The sequence below is a fragment of the Pollachius pollachius genome, assembly GCF_949987615.1.
Source record: "Pollachius pollachius genome assembly, chromosome: 16".
NCBI classification, from domain to species: domain Eukaryota; kingdom Metazoa; phylum Chordata; class Actinopteri; order Gadiformes; family Gadidae; genus Pollachius; species Pollachius pollachius.
This window is the reverse complement of record NC_136949.1, coordinates 19,853,771-19,878,000: the sequence shown is the minus strand read 5'-3', so window position 1 is coordinate 19,878,000 and position 24,230 is coordinate 19,853,771. Positions and strand designations below refer to the sequence as shown.

The window sequence follows — 24,230 nt, the reverse complement described above, 5'->3', positions numbered from 1 at the left end:
CAGACAGGGACCAGGCCTCCGCCCGGACAGGGACCAGGCCTCCGCCCGGACAGGGACCAGGCCTCCGCCCGGACAGGGACTCCCAGGACACGGGACCCCCAGGCCTCCGCCCAGACAGGGACCAGGCCTCCGCCCGGACAGGGACCCCCAGGCCTCCGCCCGGACAGGGACCAGGCCTCCGCCCGGACAGGGACCAGGCCTCCGCCCGGCCGGGACCCCCAGGCCTCAGACCACCAGACCCTGGGTGACGCAGTGGAATTGGGGTTGATGATTGTTACTAAATGAATTTCATGCCACAAGTTTATTCGGCCTGTTATAGACTGCAATTAGGTTGTGTGTTTGTGTGTGTATTTCTGTGTGAGTGTGTGTCATGACGGTCTCTCTCACACCAGCAGTGGAGTCTCACTCAGTAGGATGTCCCAACCACTGCGTGTGCTGTGTGACCTGCTCTCTCTCCACAGGCTGACCCGAGTCTGCTGTGTGACGCCGCGGACGCAACTTCCGGGTAGCCGGCTTGGTTTGTTTGGTTTGGTTAGCAGGACGCTTAGCGTCGACCTGCTATCTCGCTTTGTATCTATTTTTCTGCTATTTATATCTGCGACCTGTTCTGCATACTCTGTATTGTACTCGCTGTTTCCTCGTCGGAGCTCCGTCTGCATCAACCACGGTAAGCATGGACTCTTGTTGCCCTTGTTCCGCCTTTCTCATGGATAAGAGAGCTCTGTTAGAGAGACGTATATATCAGTTAGAGGATGAAAGGGTAGCGAGCATAAAGAAAACAGATACTCCAGAAAATATAGAGAAGAGATCCGCCAGGCGGACTTGTAGAGCTAACGCTATGGTTAGCAGTGACTCCGTCAAGGCAATCCTGTCGGCAGCACCACTTGCGAAGGCGGACAGCAGCCTGCCTCGCAAGTCTTTTTCGGGGGTAAAAACGCTAGTCATAAGCGACTCTGTTACAGGTAAAGTTAGGACGATGCTAGGACGAGACAAACCGAGGTTACAAAAAGCAATATAGCTAGGCTTTGTGACTTTGCCAGAAAGATGTGTCGGCATTGATTAATTCTCTCTGGCCCTCTCCCCGATAAGGGTAATGATGAGCGTTATAGCAGATTATTGTCTCTAAATCGCTGGCGGGGTCGCCCTGGTGTGCTCATGAGAGAGACGGCCTTCACCCTACTGGGTTAGGCGCCTCAATTATGTCAAAAAACATAGATAGATGTCTTAGCCAGGCATGACTCATCCACTCACAGCACGCTAGGTTGGAGGAGTTCAGCAAACCTGCTAGCAACATGATAGTTTACGTTGCAGTCTAGAACAGCAGGTGGGTTAGCTGAACCAGTTTATCAGGATGATGTATCTACAGTATTGCATCAACCCTTTCAGAGCTAAGTGTTAACCGGACTCCCTGTGAAAATAACGCTGTACCTATATGCACGGCGGTCTCGAGGTGTAAAACCCGCAGGCGAAGGCCGCGACCAGTATGCCAAAATCGCCCTAACCGCTCCAAGATGCACCACGGGGCCGTCATGGAGGGAGATCAATTCATCAGAGAAGAGAGTGGAAGAGGCATCTCCAAGGATGACCATGGCAAACAGTGGCATCCCAGCCCAGAGCTGGAGGAATCATTTCAACCCTGTGCTGCAGGCCCTGCAGGACGCCCCACTCGGCCCCCTTCTCTGTTCGGCCTACTTTCTCTCTGCACTTCCTTGTCAACTCCAATGTCTATCGGCGTTTATGCCCCCCCCTGATATCCATCTCCCTGTTCCTCTTCCTGGGGGAAAGACATCGAGGCGCGATTGATTCAAAGTTAGCAATTTAATTACAGCCCTCAAATCCCGGCTGCCAACCGGCGCATGTATCCCTGGGTTTGGACCCACCAAGCATTTGGAAGTCTCCATTCTGCTTTCCTATATTCACCTACTGCCGACTAGGAGGCATCATTTAGCATTTGAAAAACAAACGTCATCCAGTTCCATAGCTCCCTTCCTGCTGAATCCTTCCTGTTGCACATATACCATGTCAAACATAGATTTATCAAGACAGTGTTATATAGCTCATATTCTAAAGAAACCACTATAATATACACATTTTTTAGTCATGCTTCAAATAAATTAGGAACACTATGAATATTAATCTAAAATATTATGCATCATGTATAATCCTATTTACTAAAACTGTACTGTTTATCATAAACCCTGCATGCTTGCTAATGTACCATTTCAACGTCATGATTACTTCACAGCGTTCGATAGCCTGGAGGCAAAGATAAGGAGCAGTCTACGAAACGAAGCTATGGGGCTGTAGGGTTGGCTGTCTACTGTCCGGCATGTACTGCTCATCAGATAAAGGACACTTCTCTGGAGACTCTCTTGGCCATAGGAATAGAGACAATGCCTACCAATCCATCCACAATATAACATTATGTATTTGGTTGACAAACCCTTTCAAATAGGAGAAGTAGATTACTTTATGCCACCATGCAAATCCAGCCGTCAAGATGTAGCCCTTGTTTTTACAACGTCTCCAGCTCTGTGTGGAGCCCACAGTATTGTGCTCTGTGTAGAGCCCACAGTATTGTGCTCCTTGTAGAGCCCACAGTATTGTGCTCTGTGTAGAGCCCACAGTATTGTGCTCTGTGTGGAGCCCCACAGTATTGTGCTCTGTGTGGAGCCCACAGTATTGTGCTCTGTGTGGAGACCACAGTATTATGCTCTGTGTGGAGCCCACAGTATTGTGCTCTGTGTGGAGCCCACAGTATTGTGCTCTGTGTGGAGCCCACAGTATTGTGCTCTGTGTAGAGCCCACAGTATTGTGCTCTGTGTAGAGCCCACAGTATTGTGCGTTGCATAGGCTAATGCGTTAGTATGTCAGAAAAGTCTCGGGTTCTCATTCCGTTGTACTTGCTTTTCATTTGCACAATCCCAAAGTGCTGCACAGGGCTGAAACACAACGTGCATGTAGAATTAAAACCATCATATGGGATTTAAAAAGAACCTGATGTTCTTTTGACATCGTCACAACTGTCCCAACGTCGGGCTACACAAAGCCCTCAACACGCGCCTCAGTTCTCCTTCTCTTGGGGACCATTTACATACACTGTGTCCCGATCAAACACTGACCTATATTGACCTTTTATCCTAGTTACACCTCACCTTTGGTCATCTTCAAATAAATACCTTACATATTATTCCAAAAAGCTCTTTTAATGTGGCCAATCTAAACTAAAGGGCTTTCTTCATGGACCTTCTTTGTGGAACTAGTCCTGGAGATCAGCTTGTTCAAACAGCCTCTGGCTCTGTTCTAACCTCCTTGGCATCAGGGTAAAGCTTTAAACTGGTGTGTGTGTGTGTGTTGGTTTGTGTGTGTGTTCGTTTTTGTGTATGTTCGTGTGTGGCCAACCCATGACAGTGTCACTGCAGGACAGTAGAGCTGAATATGGCCTGTAACCTGGTCAGTAGAGATCAGAAACATTAGCCAATCATCAAAGCCTATTGTCATGGAAGAACTAGCCACCGGCGCGTGACTTAATGTTGACTAAAGCCCAGACACACGACTGGCCTACAACACTCAACACACTGAGCAGCTTAGATAACCATGGGTGGACGTGTTTGGGACTCGATAGAGGCTTGATAGGACGTGTTGCTATACGATTTGGACAGAGCTGAAAAGACCAAACATGTGTGAGGCTTCCAGAACGCCAGCAGTCCATTTCTGTAGAATTGATTTTAAAATCATGTTGCTAACCTATAAATCCCTACATGGTTTAGGCCCAAAATATTTAACTGATATGCTTCTACTACATAAGCCTTCTAAACCACTAAGATCTTCTGAGACCAATCTGTTAATTATCCCCAGAGTAAACAACAAACATGGGAAAGCAGGATTTAATTACTCTGCAACAAATAGCTGGAATAAACTCCCTGAGGATTTAAGACTTGCCCCAACTCTGAGCACCTTTAAAACAAGACTGAAGACTTTTATGTTTGCTTTAGCTTTCTGCTGAATCTTAAATACATTGCACTTTCTAAAAAGCTTTTTTAACTTTGCCTTTATTTTCTATTTTATTGCAAAAATGCCTTTTTAACTTTCTATTTCACTCATTTCTTTGCATATGTTTTCTTTTACTTATCTATTATTTTATTTTATTGCATGACAATGTTTATATGTGAAGCACTTTGACTCTGCCTTGTGTATGAAAAGCGCTATATAAATAAAGTTGCCTTGCCTTGCCTTGCCTAGAACAGGACAGAGCATGCTGCAGATCACGTGTGTTTTATCTGGGAATGAACCTGGTGGCCAATAAAGAAGATATAAACACAATATTGGCAATGCCTTAAGTTAGCAGCCCCACCTCCTTTGTATGGATTATAATAGCTGGTGCACATGATGACCCATAGATGGCAGCAGACTCACACTGGTCTCATGAGCACGTGCAGACTGAAGAGGAGCAGGGACCTACCTCTTCAGGTTGAGCAGGGCCCAGGGGATCCCGGTCGGGGTTTTGAACGCTGGTAAGAGCCTTTCACCAAGCTCCACCGCCTTCCTCCGAAAGACCTGGAAGAACAACAGAGACCATGAGGCCAACATGCTGGGGAAGAAAGAGGAATGCATACACATTCAAATGACTTCAAATTCAGATTGTTTTCCTTTGAATAGCTACCCTTAATGTATTTCTCCCTGCAGAGTGAGTCAGGAAAAACATTGCACATCCCTGTAAACTTAATTAGTCAGCAATCAAAGTCAAAAGACTTATCGTCAAGGTTGGATGCACTTACACCTGCCGACTTAGAAATAGTCACTTAGCCAGAGAGTGCTATATCAAAGGACTAATGGACTTAGTTGGACCGTTAACCATGGTTCGATGTTTCAGGCCTGCAGTACAGAGCCTGCAGGCTCTGTACTAATGTGAACTCCCCTGGGTTAGATGGCTCTATGGAGGAAACACGCCATTCAGCCACTCCTGTCTCACTCAATCACTATCCACTCCTGAATAAAATCCACCAGTTCAATTGAACCACTCTGTTTTCAACGAAAGTCCAACGACATTCATCACCATTCAACATCAACAGCCCACAGAGCAGCGGTATGAGTAGAGGGGAGGAATCCAATAGAGGTCAGACCAGGCAGCCATGCCCTTGGTAAGCGCACACCAACTGGTTTAGCCACCAGGCAACCCCAGAGACTGGAAGCCTCTTGTAACATCGGGCCCCACATCGCGGTGTGCATTCGTCTGTGTACGTTTGTGGCCGTTCTGCCTGTTTCTCACTGCATCCTGCAGCCAGCTGATAGGAAGCCCATCTGATAAGAGCTCCTCTGGAGAACCTCTACCGCCAGCGGTGTCAACAGTTATCTACACAGATATCCAGTCTCCACCCATCTCCCTCCCATGTCCAGAAGGGATCTTAAAAATTGAGCTGACATGATGAAAGGTGGTCTCTTGAATCTCTTGCTGACCATTACCCCTCCATAATGTACAGCCTAGGGTTATTCTGGTGGTTGTTGGTTTAACCTCTGTGCTGGTGTCTTTACTCTGATCTCCCATATCATTATTTGAAATCATGACATGAGATATCAGAGGTTGAAGGACATATGCTAGGCAATGTTACTGCATTTATTTTACATTGGTCGCCTCAGGAACAATGCAATTTGAAGTCACAATGTACAATAATATAGTAATAACATTTTTAGATAATATAGTAATAATCTCTTTATATAATATAGAGATGAACCTTTTCAACCTGCTTCATAAGCACTTTCTGGTTTATGCATCACAAATATGAGAAAGGAATATACTGTGGTCGTAGACAGCGGGTATTCAAGTTGACAGGACTACAACATAACAAATAAAATAAATTGAACAAAATCACTTGTGAAAAACAAAATGCAGTCTGCCTCTGAGTGATGACAGGAGACGCCTTCTCCTCCCATAACCCCCAGGGGGTCCTCGGTCAGATGGATGTGTGTGTGGCTGTGTGTGCTTACTTATTTTGTTTAGTGGGACCTCAGGGGGAGGGATGTCAAAATGATAAGGATGGTGAGGATAGTGTTTGTGTTACAGCAGAGAGCCCAAGAGTAAGAGACAGAGAGAGTGAGAGCAAGAGAGAGAGAGAGAGAGAGAGAGAGAGAGAGAGAGAGAGAGAGAGAGAGAGAGAGAGAGAGAGAGAGAGAGAGAGAGAGAGAGAGAGAGAGCAAGAGAGACAGAGAGAGAGACAGAGAGAGACACAGAGAGAGAGAGAGAGACAGAGAGAGAGAGACAGAGAGAGAGACAGAGACAGACAGAGAGAGAGAGAGCAAGAGACAGAGACAGAGCGAGAGACAGACAGACAGAGATAGAGCAAGAGACAAAGAGAGCAAGAGAGCCAGACAGACAGACAGAGGGAGAGAGAGAAAGAGCAAGAGACCGACAGAGAGAGCCAGACAGACAGACAGACAGAGCAAGAGACACAGACAGGCAGGCAGGCAGGCAGGCAGGCAGGCAGGCAGGCAGGCAGACAGACAGACAGACAGACAGACCGAGTTGTGTTGATCCTGCAATGTACTGACATCCCCTCATTTTGGTGCATTGCATTGTGGAATGGGCTCAAGCACCTGTAGAGGGGCAATTATCAAGAAGGACCGAAAGATGGATTCAAACACAGTTTCACTAAACATGGTTGATGTCACTTAGCAGCACATTATGCCCTTATTTCTGCCAGGAAAATAGAAAAAAGAAAGAGAGAGAGAAGACTATGAATAGTGTAAACAGAGTGCACTAACTATTTTTTCAGACTAAAAACCTGTATTGACCAAACAGACAGCAGCACAACCAGATAATGCTCAGTGAGTCAGTGTTCACATTGAACATCAGGGAGCCATCGATGTGCAAAGACAGCAGGAGCTCCTAAAGCCTCTCTTGCTTTGAGCTCTCCGGTGGAATCTTTCAGGCAGGATGAGACCCAAACAAAGGGAAATGCTGAGTTCAACAGTTGAGGAAGAGGGAAAGGAAACGCGACTTTGTGTCCTTAGTGTGAGTGGCGTTCAGCGTGTGTTGGTTATGGAACTCATCAACTTCCTCCAATTTCCATTTTATGGATGTTTTCTAACAGTTTGGGCTACGGCTGCACCGGACACCTGCGAGCCCTCTTCCCAATCCGTCCCCTCTGCAGTCTGCACCAGAGGTCTCCCATCGCCTCTATCACTGACGGGCTGTTACAGGTGCAGCCAAAAACAATACCACTCACTCTATACCTAAAAAAACATTTCATCCTCAATATTGTAAAAGGTTTTTGTGGACTCGTGAAAATCATAATTCACATGTGACATATCTAATGACGTAGAAAAGATGAATATGGCATCAAAATGCAGCATGTTGATCATAATGTTAGGTTGTCAGAGGGGGAATGGGAGCACAAGGCTAAAATGACTCCGCAGGCCACGTGAGTGAGACGGAGTGGGGACAACAGCGCTAGCAGGAAATACAACTGACACAGACAGACAGAGCAAGGGGAGCGGCATTGGTACACCTTGTGTACCCTCACAGCTCTCACATTGGTGTGTGTTCAGTGTGTGGTTGTGTTCGTTTGTCTCGGGACAGCTCTCTTAACTAGGATGAATGGAGCAGTGGCTTGGCGACGAAGGGCCGTTGTATCCCAGGACCCCCCCCCCCCCCCCGTCAGCCCTGTGTCTCCTCTCCTCTACCCTACAGGACTAAACTAACCACGCATGCAATGAGTGTGTGCAATAATTAGTTCTGTTCAGTGTAAAATGCTTTTTCTGTTGACCTTTTCATTCTCGTTCTTCTCAGGTCAAAGAATCTGACAACAGCAAGGCCCTGCTGAAGGCTGTCAGCTCCTGTGTGTGTGTGTGTGTGTGTGTGTGTGTGTGTGTGTGTGTGTGTGTGTGTGTGTGTGTGTGTGTGTGTGTGTGTGTGTGTGTGTGTGTGTGTGTGAAACCAGGTTGAACCTAGCCATGCGTCATGCAGCTGGGCGGTGGTGATATTATAAAGCGATATAAAGCGATATACTGAAATGAGGATCTGAGAAAGCCCAAAGTCACAGCCTGCATGTTTGTAGGTGTGGAGTGTCTTTAACTGCATCATTTAAGATCATTCAATAGATAGCCTCACTAAAGTTGGATGTCTTTTCTGCCAGCAATGTACTACTTTGTTTTGCTTGAGTCGGTTTATTGAAATTGTATATTACGGTTTGGTGTGAGATTAATGTTTGAATACAACTTCAAATACAACTGGCCTAATGCTATAAATGGCCTGTTTAATTGCCTACACACACACACACACACACACACACACACACCTCTCTTGGTGAAAACATGTAGGCTAGCAGTCGCTGACTCAGCTAAACATTTTGACATTCAACATTTCTGAAAGGGCTGGCATGGAAATGTGGAACCAACCAGAAGCATGAATTTACATAGAAAATTGCCCCCTGGAGAATATTTGAAGAGGGAAGGCACATGAGATTGGTTGATGGATGGCAGTGGGAAGGAAAGCTGCACGATAAGCTGACTATCCAAAGCCAGCTACAGAGTGGCCGGGCTGCACATGATGGGACGTTTGAATATCTAATATAAACCTATAAAATGCTGTTATAATGTGACCTTTAAATTCAGATCCAAATGGGAGAGGGTTGGCAGTGAGAGGGACGGAGCCAGCCACAGTGAACAGAGATGAGGCTTCACTGAGGAGGGTCGTGTGCCCATGCTAGTTTGAAACAATCTCTGAGTTCATTTTGAAAGACGTTGATAGAAACATGTTGCGCATCGCCCTCCCAAAGAGATGCTAAACCAGGGAGACACCAAGCCTGCTCTAGAGATGAATACAGCCTAGTGTCCACCAGAGGGAAGGGAGCCGGTCCCACCCCGGGAACAGGGAGCCCACCAGGAGACCCATTATGGGACTAGGACCAAAGGATCCACAACACCCCCACCTTGGAAATATGATGGCATTCAACCTGTTTAACTGGTAAACTGGGTACCTGTTTAACTGGTAAACGGGTACCAGTTTAACTGGTAAACTGGGTACCTGTTTAACTGGTAAACGGGTACCTGTTTAACTGGTAAACTGGGTACCTGTTTAACTGGTAGACTGGTACCTGTTTAACTGGTAAACTGGGTACCTGTTTAACTGGTAAACGGGTACCTGTTTAACTGGTAAACTGGTACCTGTTTAACTGGTAAACTGGTACCTGTTTAACTGGGTACCTGTTTTACTGGGAAACGGGTAAGGCCTGTGGGCTAAACTTAGTAAAACTTCTGTGCATGGTATTCCTATGTCTGCCCCAAGGAAAACACAACGAAACACACATGAGGAATAAGTTCAAAACCACTCCTGTACCAGAAAGCACACACTACAGAAAAGTAGACTGCTAAAGTTATAAGCTAAAAGGTGTAACTAATTTAGTAAGTGCCATCTATGGATTTGTTTTCTATAGAGCGAGCGGCGCAGCAGCAACAGGAGGAAAGGAGTGAGGGATTCAAACGTTTCCTCACTTCACACAAAGGCCCAGTCCTAACAGGGGAGGGAGAGGGGAGCTGGACGTAGCCTTTGAGTTAACATGTTAGCATTATGCCGTTTTAAAGTGTAACCCACGTGGCACTGCGCACAATGGCAGCTCAATGGGATTCAAGCCAGAATGTTGACCTAATCCTCAATTTAAAACGTGGATGCATACTGTTTATGCATCCATAATTAGGCCCATTGATTGGTTAAATTTTACGTGTGACTTTTTGTCTTATTCCTTGTGTCATGGGCCTAAGTGTTATTTGAAATAAGTATGTATGCTTGGGAAATGTATTTTCCAAGTGAGCGTGGGGGGGCTGTTTGAGGAGGGGGGGGGGAGGCTGTTTGAGGGGAGGGGGGGCTGTTTGAGGGGATGGGGGCGATGTTTGAGGGGATGGGGGGGCTGTTTGAGGGGAGCAACGAGCGACGATGAATGGCATGCAGCAGCTCTGAGCGTGGGGGGAACTGCTCTGTGAGCCAGGAGTGAAACTCTCCCTGCTCCAGCGGGATGACGTGTGAGCTCATGTGAAGACCTCATGTGCCCAAGGACAATTCAACAGCCATCAAAGTCATCATGGTTTCATAAGGTAGATGAAACCATTCCCCCGACCACACTGGGGCGGAAACGTGTGAACGTGAGCACTACGATGATGCAATTCCCCCACTGGCCACCCTGCCCTTCACCGCTGTGCTCGTTACTAGGGTCAAGCACAGGCCATACGCTATTAGGAGCAGTACATCTCACTTTTGACTTAATGGAGTCGAAAGTGAGATGTACCAAAGTCGACGTACCAATACCAACTCTGCAGTTTGAAGTTTGCAATCACAGTTCTAATTGATTATCCCCCCCCCCCCCCCCCCCCCCCAACACACACACACACACACAGTTTCTATATTTCAACATTGACTATAAAATAAGCGATGTGTCTTCTAAACAGAGGAATGTGTTGATCTCTGATCATTTCCACTCATCAAGTGTTGTAATGACAGCGCTAGTGATGATTTATAGAGTTGGATTTTTGTTTTATCCAATCTGCTACCTGGATTTCAATCTTTTCTGCCCTCTGGTACGCTGCACCCCTTATTCAAGTGGATTAACCCAGTTTAAACGGATAAGATACTAGGGATCTTAATCCTTAGTAAAAATCACATAGTAAAAAATATGCATTGCATGTATACAAACAATATAACATGCAAGATTTGTTCCTATAAAAATCATGTTGTATGCAATAAAAACTAATACAAACAAACATGGAAAACAAATGTATTTTTCCTCTCTTATCTTGTAAAGCTCGATAAGGGAACCCATTTTCTCAGCAACTGAACAGGACTTCCTGGCCAAGCTGAGCTGTAGCAGAGACCTGTCTACGCAGACTGTCCGACACTATTGGCCTGCCAACACAAAACACTGTCTTCCCATGAGAAAGCATGACAGAAGAAGATGAGCCAGTCCTTTCCTATTCCTCCTCCCAGCTGGATTTGTGTATCCAGATGTGTCTGTAGCTCGCGGAGGTCTTAAGTATTTAATTCTGCAGCAACATAAACCGTGAAATAGGGCTGCACCATTAATGGTATTCAAATCACGATTATATATTATCACTATGTGATCTCATTTCTAAATGACTGATGACTGAGGATTATTCTGCATTTTTGTTTTGATGCATCAGCTGCATCAAAACAAGCGCTCCTACTTTCTCCCCCAACAAAGGTCAACACCGTGGTACAGCAAGTGATGCAGAGCAGCAGACCAACATTAACCCCCAGAGCAAGTGAGACAGCGGACAATTTCCATCAGAGTGCAAGAGAAAGGTTGAAAATAACTAATGAAAACTACTAATTAATCCAGAAGGAAACCGTGCTGATGATGGTAGTGAGAATGAGACTCAACTGTATTCAAAACTACCATCATATACCTACAATTATCAGTTGTACCTATTGATCATCCATATTGGTATACTACCATCATAGACCTATCACTCTGTTGCGCACGCTCAATCTCTAGTTGTATTTAAACTCAAAGCTATAATGTGGAAAGCCCGGTCGATACTGTAACAAATTTCTGAACGGTGGTAAACTACCATCATAGTGGTAAACTACCGTCATCAACTACCTATAATTATCACTATCTGTTATATGTATTGATCATTCTTCTTGATCGCAATCTGATTAAACAAGCCGATTTTTACGTTTCGGATGCTAACTTTCTCTTAAAGGGGATAGCCTACTTAGTTATCATACAGGAAACTACCTTAATAACTTTAGTCTGTAAAACATGAATGCACACCCATTTATAATATCCCCCCCCCCCCCCCCCATCACTACACTATCTTACACTTGGATTAAAAACAAGATAAATCCAATTATAATTGAATGCTCAAAATACGTAGAATATTTAGGTGAAGGGACAGAGCATAAGATGGTCTTCACAAGGCTATAGGCTGAGCGTTCTTCATCTGTCTGGTGCGAATATTATTGTCAAATGCTGCACAAGGAAACACCTCTGTAAACCTCTCTCAATATCAGAAACACAGAATACTACCCGGTCAAAGGTTGTGTATATAAGAGAAGACAGACTGAAGTTGATTGTGTTTTCAGTGTCAGATTCACAAAACTTGTATTTAAGCTAAAAACAGGAGTGTTCCAAAGTTGTGTGATGGTCCTATAACAGGCACAATCAAATTTTGTTTTGCGTTTCTTACTTAATCAGGTAAATAAGGGCAAAAAAGAAAGAAAGAAAGAAAGAAAGAAAGAAAGAAAGAAACAAACAAACAAACAAACAAAGAGAAAGAAACAAAGAAGAAAGAAAGAAAGTTGTGTTGATCCTGCATTGTACTGACATTCCCTCTTTGTGGTGCATTGCATTGTGGGATAGGCTCAAGCACCTGTATAGCGGCAATTATCAAGAAGGGCCGAAGGATGGATCCATTTCAGCTTCACTAAGCATGCAAAGGTTGGATGAACAGTTCTGTCACATCTCAGCAGCACAACATCCACTTATTTCTGCCAGGAAAATTACCCACTTTTAGGAAAGTGACAGTTGTCATGGAAACACTGTAAAGCAGTTTGACTCTGAATCACATGCTAATTTGAACATGGAAGACATTACAAGTGATTAAACCAATACTTAACCAAGCAGCTACTAAGATGGCAGGCAATCAAAGGAACAGGTAACAAGCAATATCATATAACCATCGTGGCAACTCTTGGTCAATCTATGATTGCTTTCCGTGCAACTCTTCTTGAAGTTCAATATAAGATTTATTTTAGTTTCCATATCTTTTGTTTTACAAATAAATAGTAAAGTCGTTTTTGACAAGTCATCAGCTCAGTTCAATATGTTCAAAGTTGTTATTTACCCAAAAAACCCAAGTGGCCTGAAAAACTATTGGAATACCTATCTTTATGCCATTTTTTTTCATGCAACACAGGTAATTCTACTTCCAAAGGTTGGGCAAATTTCAAACATAGCACCGTGTTTTTGTCCAACCCATTCCGAAATGTGTATTTTGAATACAGTTTAAAGATTGAGAGACATTTCAAAACTTTCTCCGGCGCTTCTCTCTGTGGACCTCCCTGACATCAGAAGAAGCCATGGTGAGGGATGATCCTACATCGTCCTAACAGAAGCCTACCCTTGTTCAGAGCAATTGTTTGTCGCTTGTTGAACTTTGATGTATGGACAATTTTGCCATTTCAACTGGTTTACCATAGGAAAACAATGGCAAAATGGGCGTGACGTTTTTGAAAACACTCCTCTATGTGATCAGCCCCTTTAAATCTCCCCAAGGACCTCCTCCAGATGGTGCACTACACCAAAGGGACGTGCCAAGAACCCCCACTATGCCATTCAAGACCGCCTCACACCTAGAGCTGTCAGCCTGCTCCTGGCACCTCCACCTGTGCAGCGATAGTTGACGGCAGAAGAAGCGTCTGTTTTAAACCCATCGACCCCACGGAAACACTGCTGTCAATCCTAGGATGGGTGAAGGATTTGACACGAAAACTGGTTTCTTATCTAAGGGCATTGGATCAATTGTTTTTCAAAGTACTTGACTGCACCTTCTCAATTGGAAACAGAAAAGTATCCTGGAGCAGAGGAATATAAAAACATTTTAATTTGAGGCTGACCTAGGTTCAATTTACGTTGAGGTAGTTAAGCCAATGTTCACTTATGCAACAGGTTTGTGGAGTCTAGGCAAAGGATATTGCATTATTGTCTTTCAAAACTGACAAGGATAAAACAGAGGTAGGCCAGAGACTACTTCTGCTCAGGTGAAGTTGAAAGGGATCAGATTGCTGCACACAAACTTAAAAATGTTTTGGGGATTAGGGATAGATAATGGTCAATTTTGTTTGGCGATCTCATCCCTTGGAGTGTTAGGGGCAAAAGAAAAATGTAAATGGTTCATCTACAATGCAAAGAAAACAGGTATTGTTAACAGATCTAAAATCATACATTTAAGAAAAAAATGGTATTGGAAAACGCATGACTGCGCATGCATGCAAAGTAAGCTATATCACAGCCTTCCAAAACAAAATCTCGTTTTAGGGTAAATTATAACGTTGGTTCAATTATTTGGGAAAGAACAGCTCATACAGCGGTAAGAAGTTGTACTTTTAAAACAATGCATTTGCAAACACCGTACAGCAATCAAATATTTTCTTGACAGACATTGTGTACAAGCCCATAACTTTTAGGATTGATGAGTATTTGATAGTGAGAAAACATAGTTTTACCGCGAATGAGTGTTTAAAAGAATGTATGAATGCGGGTGATGCTTTGAACGCAACGCATAATACAGTCCATGGCAATGTTTATCAACAGGGGGACACATGTATATTATGAACATAAGTCGATAACGATAATGTATACAATACTGGTAAGAAACAATGTTTGTTAATGTATTGCCACATATCCTTAAATAGACCCACAGTTGCGGCCACAGGACCGCATATCATATATGTGTTAAGTTCTGTTCGCCGAAATTGACGACTCAGTGTTTCTGAAGTTATTGAAACGCTGTGAAAAATGCTATTCCATGTGTGAATAAGGCATATTATCTGACCATAAACTGAGCCATTTGAAGTCTGAAATTCATGTTGTCATGCATCTGTCTCAATGGAGGTGCAAATGCGCTGTCAAAATATCACCTTGTCAAGTTCAAATGCGCTGGCTCTTAAAGGGGAAGGGCGATGGAACTCTCATTGGTCTGTTGCACGTTACGCCCAAAACACACGTACGGGTTTTAGACCAACCTATTTAAGATTTGCGTTGGGCGCAAGAGTCATTATCCGCCTTTATAATAGCAACAGCGCCAGAGATCCGCCCACAAAACTACTTGCGTTTCGCGCTTCTCACTTGCGTTTCAAACCGTTAAAATATGTCCCTATGTTTGTGTTTTATTAACCGAGCCACAGCATTTTAAACTCTATGTCCGTGTTAGAAAACAAGCCACAGCATTTTTTTATTATTGTTTTAGTGAAGAGCCACGGGGGGGCAGGTGAAGGGCCATGGAGGAGAAGGTGAAGGGTCATGGAGGAGAAGGTGAAGGGTCATGGAGGAGAAGGTGAAGGGTCATGGAGGAGAAGGTGAAGGGTCATGGAGGAGAAGGTGAAGGGTCATGGAGGAGAAGGTGAAGGGTCATGGAGGAGAAGGTGAAGGGTCATGGAGGAGAAGGTGAAGGGTCATGGAGGAGAAGGTGAAGGGTCATGGAGGAGAAGGTGAAGGGTCATGGAGGAGAAGGTGAAGAGCCATGGAGGAGAAGGTGAAGGGTCATGGAGGAGAAGGTGAAGGGTCGTGGAGGAGAAGGTGAAGAGCCATGGAGGAGAAGGTGAAGGGTCATGGAGGAGAAGGTGAAGGGTCATGGAGGAGAAGGTGAAGGGTCATGGAGGAGAAGGTGAAGGGTCATGGAGGAGAAGGTGAAGGGTCATGGAGGAGAAGGTGAAGGGTCGTGGAGGAGAAGGTGAAGAGCCATGGAGGAGAAGGTGAAGGGTCATGGAGGAGAAGGTGAAGAGCCATGGAGGAGAAGGTGAAGGGTCATGGAGGAGAAGGTGAAGGGTCGTGGAGGAGAAGGTGAAGAGCCATGGAGGAGAAGGTGAAGGGTCATGGAGGAGAAGGTGAAGAGCCATGGAGGAGAAGGTGAAGGGTCATGGAGGAGAAGGTGAAGGGTCGTGGAGGAGAAGGTGAAGAGCCATGGAGGAGAAGGTGAAGAGTCATGGAGGAGAAGGTGAAGAGCCATGGGGGGGATAGGCCTTGGGGATCCAGCACCCAGTACCAAAGAAGAGCTGATGCCTTTCTTAGGAATGGTAGGGCATGATCGAGGCTTCGGTACAAATGCATCTTCGGTTGTGTCACCATTGACTGGTTTGCTAAAAAGACACCCAGCCTTAGAAGGTTTGATCAGTGTCCAAGGCCTCTGGCCCGTGTTGGACACTCCACCCTGGGAGCAACAGTCGTCCTCCAAGTGCATGGTTCCCAGGTTGCAGGGCGGGTTTCATGCAGGAGGATGAACAGGGCGTAAACACTGCAGTAGGTTATTCTTCAAAGAGGTTCAATGCCGAACAGATTAACTAATGGGTGAAAGGGAAGTCCGATCACTGATCTGTGCTCTGCATCTTGTTGCTGTGAGTTTGAGTCTGGGAGATCCCTGCTCATTGTTCAGAGAGATTATAGGCCTTTACTCTTCTGAGCTCTCTGCAAAATCCCAATCAAAGACTTTCGTGGCGGGCTCTGTTTTCACAAGCCTATAATACGCGGTTCAGAGGCCCTATCTTTTATCCTCATGGTTGTGTTTTTTTTTGGGCAGTTTCAAGTGTTTTCTTTCAAGGTCTGTCTTTTGTTTTCATTCTTAAATTGCTCATTAAAGTCTAATGATCCCTAGCTGATAGTAGCCTGGCTAACGCCAGACCTCAACTCAATCTACATTAAGAAGAGGTCTGGGAACAACACATTAATTTTCTCGTATTTGAGGCATGGTTTACGATTGTCCGGAGCCGTTTATTGGGCGTAGCGCCCATATGAGTCTGTAACGAATTCGAACAATAAACGAATGTCTATCATATGAGTCTGTACGTAGCTCATAGCCAATCGTATCAATCATACCAGATGACGTATGTAGAGCGACAGAAATTCGAAGAGGAAGAAGACGACGGGTGTGTCGCATAGACGTCGTCATCGTCTTGCCGTCCCTCCCCGTTCTGTGATTGGTTCCCTATCTCAGGCGAAAACCGGATCCATGGAATCCAGGCTGCCTAGCAGCGCGAAATGAAATTGCGCGCAAGGCAACATGGGTATACCCAGGCTAAGCTGATAGTGGGCTGTACAAGAGAAGATGCTGGAGTAGAGAGGTACAGAGATAAATCCATATCCTTTTTTTAAAGAATTGTTTACCTGAAAAAGAGTAAGAGGTAAGTAACTAAGAGGGTAGCAAATGTTGGTCAGTATCCCGGCGTAATGTTTCCTTCAGGAGGAGGTGTGACGGCCTCTCTTGTCTACCTGACCTCATGGGTCGGCCAATGGGCAGAGAGAGACGGGATCGTCAGGTGATCTGCTGCAGTGCTAAAGTCTGCTGGTTTGCCATTCCATCTCTCAACAATCTCTAACAATTTAGAAGGAAAATAAATATTCCTTGAAAACATTGTCCAACCCAGGCTAGCGACCACCAACTTCCTTGGCTAGAAGGTTTTCTCCATTAGCGCCAGAAAATGAACAAATCCACAAGTTCCAATTCTGTGTTTACAAACCACTGCACATGCTCACAGACTTGGAGACAGACATAATTCTACGTCGAACCACCATGAACTAAAATCTATTTGATTCAGAAGTGAATGCTTAGGCTGCGTTCCAATCAGTTGGACATCACCCCCTCCTACACTTAAGGCCTTTTTATGGTCCCACGTTCCCACAACGCTATGACCACGCAGACGCTTTGACGCAGTCGTGAACGTTTATGGTTCTGCGTCGGGTTTATTAAGCGGACCAATGAGCCTTTTACCCTCTCTACTATTGAAATGTTTCTCTGCACTCAGAATTGAATGGTTGGCATCTTCGCTCTGAATTCTAACTAAGTATTAAGTGTCTGTTTATGTCCAGTATCTCAACTTGAAACTTGTGGATTGGCACTGTTAACTGTTAACCTAGGGCCAAAGCAAAACTGATAAATCCCATAAGAAACTTTTAGATTTCAGACAGACTCAGATTCTCCGGTATAACTACTCCTACCCTTAATACATATAAGTCATACAATTTATGGTCTGTAAAGAAGGCAGAAAATTTGGTGTAAAGGTTGGGGGTACAGAGTGAAACCACTATTGTTTTTTCACCAAGGAGTTTCCTGTGGTGACACCACAGGCCATGCTGTGGATGGTAGTCTGGCAGGGCTGCTAAAAGCCTGTCAGCGGGTTGCTTACAGCCGTTACCAGCTGCCCTTTTACTGATCAATATTTCATCAAAGGCCTAGACAGCCCCTTGAGGCCTTGCCAAGCTTGGGACCAATCTAGGGAACAGACCGGGTGAAGGAGCGATGGAGGGAGGCAAAGTTAGTGGGTGATAATGTTGGGAGGCACCTGCTACCTTCCCTCACTCTGACCCTCTTCCCACCTATCCTAGAAGAAATGATTCATCTTGACAGCCGCAGTTTATAATCTCCAACACTCCTTTTCCTAGCGTTTTTCTCTTTTACTGCTTTTTTCTGTGAGTGGGTCCAACAACAATAAATGTGACAACTACAGTAGCAAAGATCTGGAGATAAACTACATTCTGAGAGAAGGCCTATTTTTGGTATAATCCCTTTCTCTCCCCCTCCCTTTCACCTTGTCTCACAACTAAAGGGTGATTAGAATTTCTTAACCACAGAAATTCTAGAAGATAACTTCACCACAGTCATCAATATTAAGTGTGAAGAAAGTCCAAAAAAGTGTTTTTGATGGAAAGAAAGTCAAGCCATGTCAAACCTTAAACTACTACAAAATGTATCAAATCTATGAGAAGTTTTCAACAGGGAGAGAAGTTGCGAAGTTGAGATTCAAATATGCATGACTAAAGTGTATTTGGTATCAAGCACCCGCACTCCAACCTATTTATTGACGCCACACCCCGTTCGCACATCCTTGGAAGCAGGAATATTAGTGATAAAGGCCCAGCATGAATCTAAATCAGGGATCACCCATGAAGAGCCTGCATTTAGTAATAAACAAGACAATCTCCAAAAGCAAAAATATTATATGTGTTTTCAATAAGCCATTAAAGCTGGATTTTGGCAAACATAATTTAGTGTCTGAATTTGACCAGAACACCTCTTCCTTTATTACCAATTGTGGTAATAAAGGAGACTTGGAGAAGGCTCTGTGGTTATGTTCCCCTCTCTTCTTATGGCACGCTCACTATTTACTTTTCTCATCCTGTTTAATGTACTTTGAGTATTTATTCACAAGCAATTGTTAAAAAATCCTAGACAATTGTGGATCTTTATTTTTTCATGTATAGCAAGTATTTGCTTTCCTTTGTACTATGACAACACAGAGCTGAGGTTCTAACAATGTTGTTCTGTGTTTGTTTCCCTCTAATCTTCCTCTTCTCTCGAGAAGGAGGGGAACAGAAAGACAAAGACAGTCTTTTCCCTATATGCACCTAGCAGCGGCGGTACGCCACTGCTGAAATATGACTGCCACTGCTGAATTTCTTTTTTTTTAAATAAGAGGAGAGGAGAGCTTCAGCTTATCTCTTTAAAATACGAATGTTATATTATTTTGCGCTACGCAAAATAATATAACATTCCGTGCGCTACGGATGCTGGATATGCGCTTCATATCCAGGTAAATTCACACACTTGTGAGTAAAGCATATAAAAGGAGAGGAGAGGAGAGCTCTGTCTTATCTCTTTAAAAAACTAATGTTATATTGTTTTGCGCTACCGACGCTTTATATCCAGGTCAATTCACACACCTGTGAGTAAAGCATAACTATAAACGGAGAGGAACTTCCGTAAAGTTGGAAATAAATTGGCAGATTCAGAGTTTGTGGTTAATAGATCATCAGTGAAACATCGTTGCGACACAATTGACACCTCTAGCAAAATGTAGTAACCTAGAGAACCAGCTACAACATTGTTTTCATCCAAACGAGCCGTCTTTAGCGAACGGTGTATTGCATTGGCTTCTACGAGCTGTCAGCTTTCAGCCGCGAGTTTACGTACCGTCTGCAAAGTGCAAAACTGAAAACGACCACAATGGTAAAATTTCAATAGTGTCGCCATTATTGACTCTAGAGCCCCAAAACGTGTTACATAGAGGTATGGCCTCTTTATGGTCCTACTACTACAAAGACATTCACATGGCAAACAATTGGACGGAGCCAGCTACCCCCATGCAAAAGAAGCACATTATTCTTTAGCACAGAATAATGTGTGATTCGGGAACCAGGGAGAAGGGAACCAAATAAGACAAAAACACTTACGTCCTTCCCAGACAGATAGTAGGCAGAGAGGAGGCCGCCCACAAACCGGATGTTCACCTCAAACACAGAGACCTCCGTGTTCTGAAAGAGAGGAAGTCATCAGCGTTTAGATTATACTTAAAATCATTCAGAAATTCAGACTTGGTTGACAAAAACCGTACAATCCCTTTTACCCAAATCCTCCCATCTCTTGAAAAAACATTCTTGAGGCACGATGATAGTGGTTGACACATGGTATTTCTGATGGGCTTCAGTAAGATTTATGTATTGTGTTGATGTAACAGCAGAACATCATGTAAGGGTGTAACGATTCAGAGGGGGAAGGAGATGACAATGGTGGTCTGTGGAAAACAAGTGCACACATCTGGGTGGTGTCAAAGGACATGGTCCCTCAAAGTGAGTGTGTTTGTGTGGCAGTTCACATCACCACATATAAGCTGTTTTCACACATAGTGTAAGTCCTGATATTCCCCTGCTATTTTCCAACATATCCTGACATTTGTACCCTGAAAATCTTGTGGATAAAAATAGTACCCCTGTGATAGTATTTTTTAACTCCCACATGTAAGGGGAAACCATTAGGTCTCACATATAAGGGTAAACTATTAAGCGTCACATGTTAGGGTAAACCATTAAGGTTCACATGTAAGGGTCAACCATTAAGTCCCAGATGTAAGAGTAAAGGATTTAGTCTCACATGTAAGGGTAAACCGTTAAGTCCCACAAGTAGGGGTAAACCATTAAGGTTCACATGTAAGGGTAAACCATTAAATCTCACATGTAAGGGTAAACCATTTAGTCTCACTGTAGCTCATACATTCACTTCTAAGGAAATCTTCTCAACATCTCATTTTAGGTGTAGACCATAAGGAAAGAATCAGAAGCTATTCTCTGCGTGAGTCGGCAGTTAACCTTTTAACCCTCTCACCATAATGAGGTGTTTCAGCCCTCAGGCCGGTCACTCACTGTATGCTTTTTGTATTATGCATCCTTCTCTGTAAACTCAGACTGTTGCAGCAGATGTAAATCCCAGGAGATCAGCAGATTCTGAGTTTCTCAAACCACCCAGTCTGGCACCAACAACCACTCCATGGTTGATGTCCATGTCTTGTCCTGGTTATCTTTGCAGATAATCCTTCCCTCTGAGAGTAAGCACTGCACTCTAAGCATTACCTTTTGGTTTCTGAAACATCGGCCCTTCGATGGGATTCCAATCTATTAATAGTACCTGCAAAGGGAGGCTTAGTAGTGAAAGATTGATTTAATTTGAATGTAGATGAATGGATGTTATCAAATCAATAATCTAATCATTTGATTTTAAATATTGTTGAAAATCATTGCAGAGGTTTAATAAAAATAAATTGTTGCAGTAGGTAAAAATAGATCAACCCAAAGTTGAACTAAAACAGCTGCAGTGTATAGGCAATATATTAACCATAATCATCCTAACCAGTCAGATTATGAGGCCGTGGGTCCCTGCTCAGGGCCGTCTAATTGCCCTGTTCCTAACTCTGACTATAATTATATAGAAGTATGGTAGTTTGTAGCTGTATTTCAATCAATTGATTATTCATGATTTTAGATTATAACCAAAATGCTAAAAAGTTCAAGTGTTTAAAAGGGAGGCCCCAGAAGAGCCCTGCTTTGTTTACTTCCCAAGGGACATGGTACAGCCAAACCTGGGCTATGTTTACTTCTCTAGGGACATGGTACAACAAAACCTGGGCTATGTTTACTTCTCTAGGGACATGGTACGACCAAACCTGGGCTATGTTTACTTCTCTAGGGACATGGTACGACCAAACCAGGGCTATGTTTACTTCTCTAGGGACATGGTACGACCAAACCAGGGCTAGGTTACTTAGAAAGTTGTCTGCTCTGACACACAGCCCCGGGTTGCTCCCGGCGCGCTTCCCAGTGAACTTTAGTTCAGTGTGAACCTGATCCGACCCAACTACAACCAGGGGGTGAAAGCACTCTTCTGAAAAGTAATGTTGGAGGACTATATAAAGCAGCTGCTTGTATTCACTCAGAACAACTAAACATATTTGTCAAAGCGAATTGCAAAAATGCAAGACCATACAAAGTTGTTGCTCCTTTATTATTGCCCACAACAAGGACAGTTGGGAGTTTCCCTCGGATGCTTTGCCCAATAGACAACAGTTTGACATGTGTTTTACCATGTTTGGTATGCCTAACAACGTCAAGTGTTGATGCTATCCCAACCCAACCACAATTCAACAAAGTACTTGAAACGCAACAGGAGGGGCAGAGTGCATAGAAATGCCTCCACGGAACGTTGCTTTACAACTCATCTGAACATTGTATATCTGCCCACTAGCTTTGCGTTTAGCTTTCAATCAATGAAAAACCTGGATCCAGAACGTTCTTATAAATCACCCAATTTTAGCTCATAAAAGGGATATTTGCCAAATAGCAAGTTGTTTCCATCCCTGACAATTTAAATGGTCTCACACTGCGGCAATTAGAAGCACTATTCACAGCGCATTTCACATCCGTCAGTAAAAGCTGACGGATGTACTATTTCTAAAAGCGACTGCACTAAAATGATAGCTCTTACATCGTAAGTACAGCCCTTTTAACTCCTTAAAGCGGAACAGAAACACGCACTACTCAGCTTGGTTCCATCTATAGGGCTTGTACATCGTGAGGTCACATCGTAATGGCTACCTCCATTTTAGAAGTATGTGAGCATAAGAATGTTATTGATAGTAATGGGGTTTTGGTCATGTTTCATTTTTAATTATTAATTATGTGGTGACATTGTTTTGTTTGAAACTTTCACATGAGGGACATGGCAAAACAAAGTTTTAAAATTGACCTAGATTATGGTATGATTACATTAAGTGAGGAGATAGATAGATCATCAGGAGGCATCAGGATAAGTCACAACAAAGTTTGTTTTTGCAAAGTTTTGAAATGTTTGGAAATGTCCCTCAACTTAAGCCCCGTCCATACCGGCGAAAAACAATCTTTTCCCCTCCGTTTCCATGGCTGCGTTTCAGGAATATCTCCGTAAAGACAAACGCATCGAGCGGCAAAAACGCTGTGGTACATATTTGAGGCAACACTGGCGCTGGTTTTCAACCAAAAACAGAAGACGATTAGGCGGCGCATGCGTATCAAGCCTGTGCGCTGTATACAAACAAACAGTTGAGGAGGAGAAAGCAGTTGTTAAAACTTTAAGATTGAGCAAAAAAAGCTTGGGTAGAGGTGTTGCTGCGCTGTCTCCACAGAGACAACGCTGCGATATCATCATGAGCAGTTCTAACTGCAGAGAAAGTGAAACCGCGGGCTGCTGATCGTGTAAAGCATTGAACAAAGACGTTGAAAGATGCGATCTACGAGAGAGACGCAGAGGAACTGTCCTTGGGGGGCTTTTGTCGGGATAAAAAAAGCAAGTGGTCAGCAAAATAAAGAATAGGTTGGCGTTTTTGCACTAAATAGTTAATCGCGTTCGTAACCTACAATCAGACTGAACTCATACTTGCATGCGGGTGTCTTCATTCATAAAAAAATAAATACATTCGGGAGTATGCAAATTATTCTAAAGAGGTCTGGACTCCGTGCGCAGCCCCGCCTTCTCCAGTGAACCAAGAAAGCCCACGCCGTGACGAACGGGGGATTTTACCCCCTCGGTTTTACACAGGAAACTTGAGATCACACGGTGAAATCGCCGGGCGTGGCAAGCTGCGACCGAACTGGCTTGGCAATGTAAAAAGGCCTAATGAAAAGGAGAAGACGGCGAGTTAGAAAGCCGAGAATATGGAGCCGCAGTATAGGCCTACTTCAACGGCAGAAACAGGGTGCCTACGCCAATCTTTGTAGAGAGATTTCTATGGGCAAAAACTGTTGTTATATTTTTATTGATCCCCTTCGAGAATTTGTGTGTAAAGGGCTGGGTCTAGGCTATATTCTCGCCCTTTCTCTTCCCGATACTGCACCCATTCCTTGATTGTTCTGCCACAGCACTCAAAACAATTAATTCCGTTCAAATGTTCTTCCAATCCATTCCAATAGTGGTCCTGCATTGAGTTTAAATCCAACTCTAAAGAATAAATGCTCCAGTTTTAAGTTTCATAGAATATTTATACATTCCCAGGGCATGTTAAATGAGTGCATGCACCGCCACTCGTAACACATTTGTAAAATGCAGTCGTCAATTGATAGAATGGGTTATTTCATACATCATCACAACCAAAATTTGGAATTAATCAAATAAATTACAGATAAATAATACTGAAATGGCTACTTTTT

The 24,230-nt window shown here is 43.9% G+C and overlaps 1 protein-coding gene across 1 annotated transcript in view; it reads right to left on the bottom strand.

The window, feature by feature from the left end:
• The window catches only part of man1a1 (mannosidase, alpha, class 1A, member 1), an 83,236-nt gene that overhangs the window by 14,770 nt on the left and 44,236 nt on the right, over positions 1-24,230 (bottom strand). Inside the window, exons 4-5 of the mRNA XM_079753494.1 lie at positions 19,953-20,033; positions 4,463-4,557 (exon numbers count right to left, since the gene is read on the bottom strand). Of these exons, the coding sequence (XP_079609620.1) occupies positions 4,463-4,557; positions 19,953-20,033 (176 nt within the window). The remainder of the gene's footprint in view (positions 1-4,462; positions 4,558-19,952; positions 20,034-24,230) is intronic.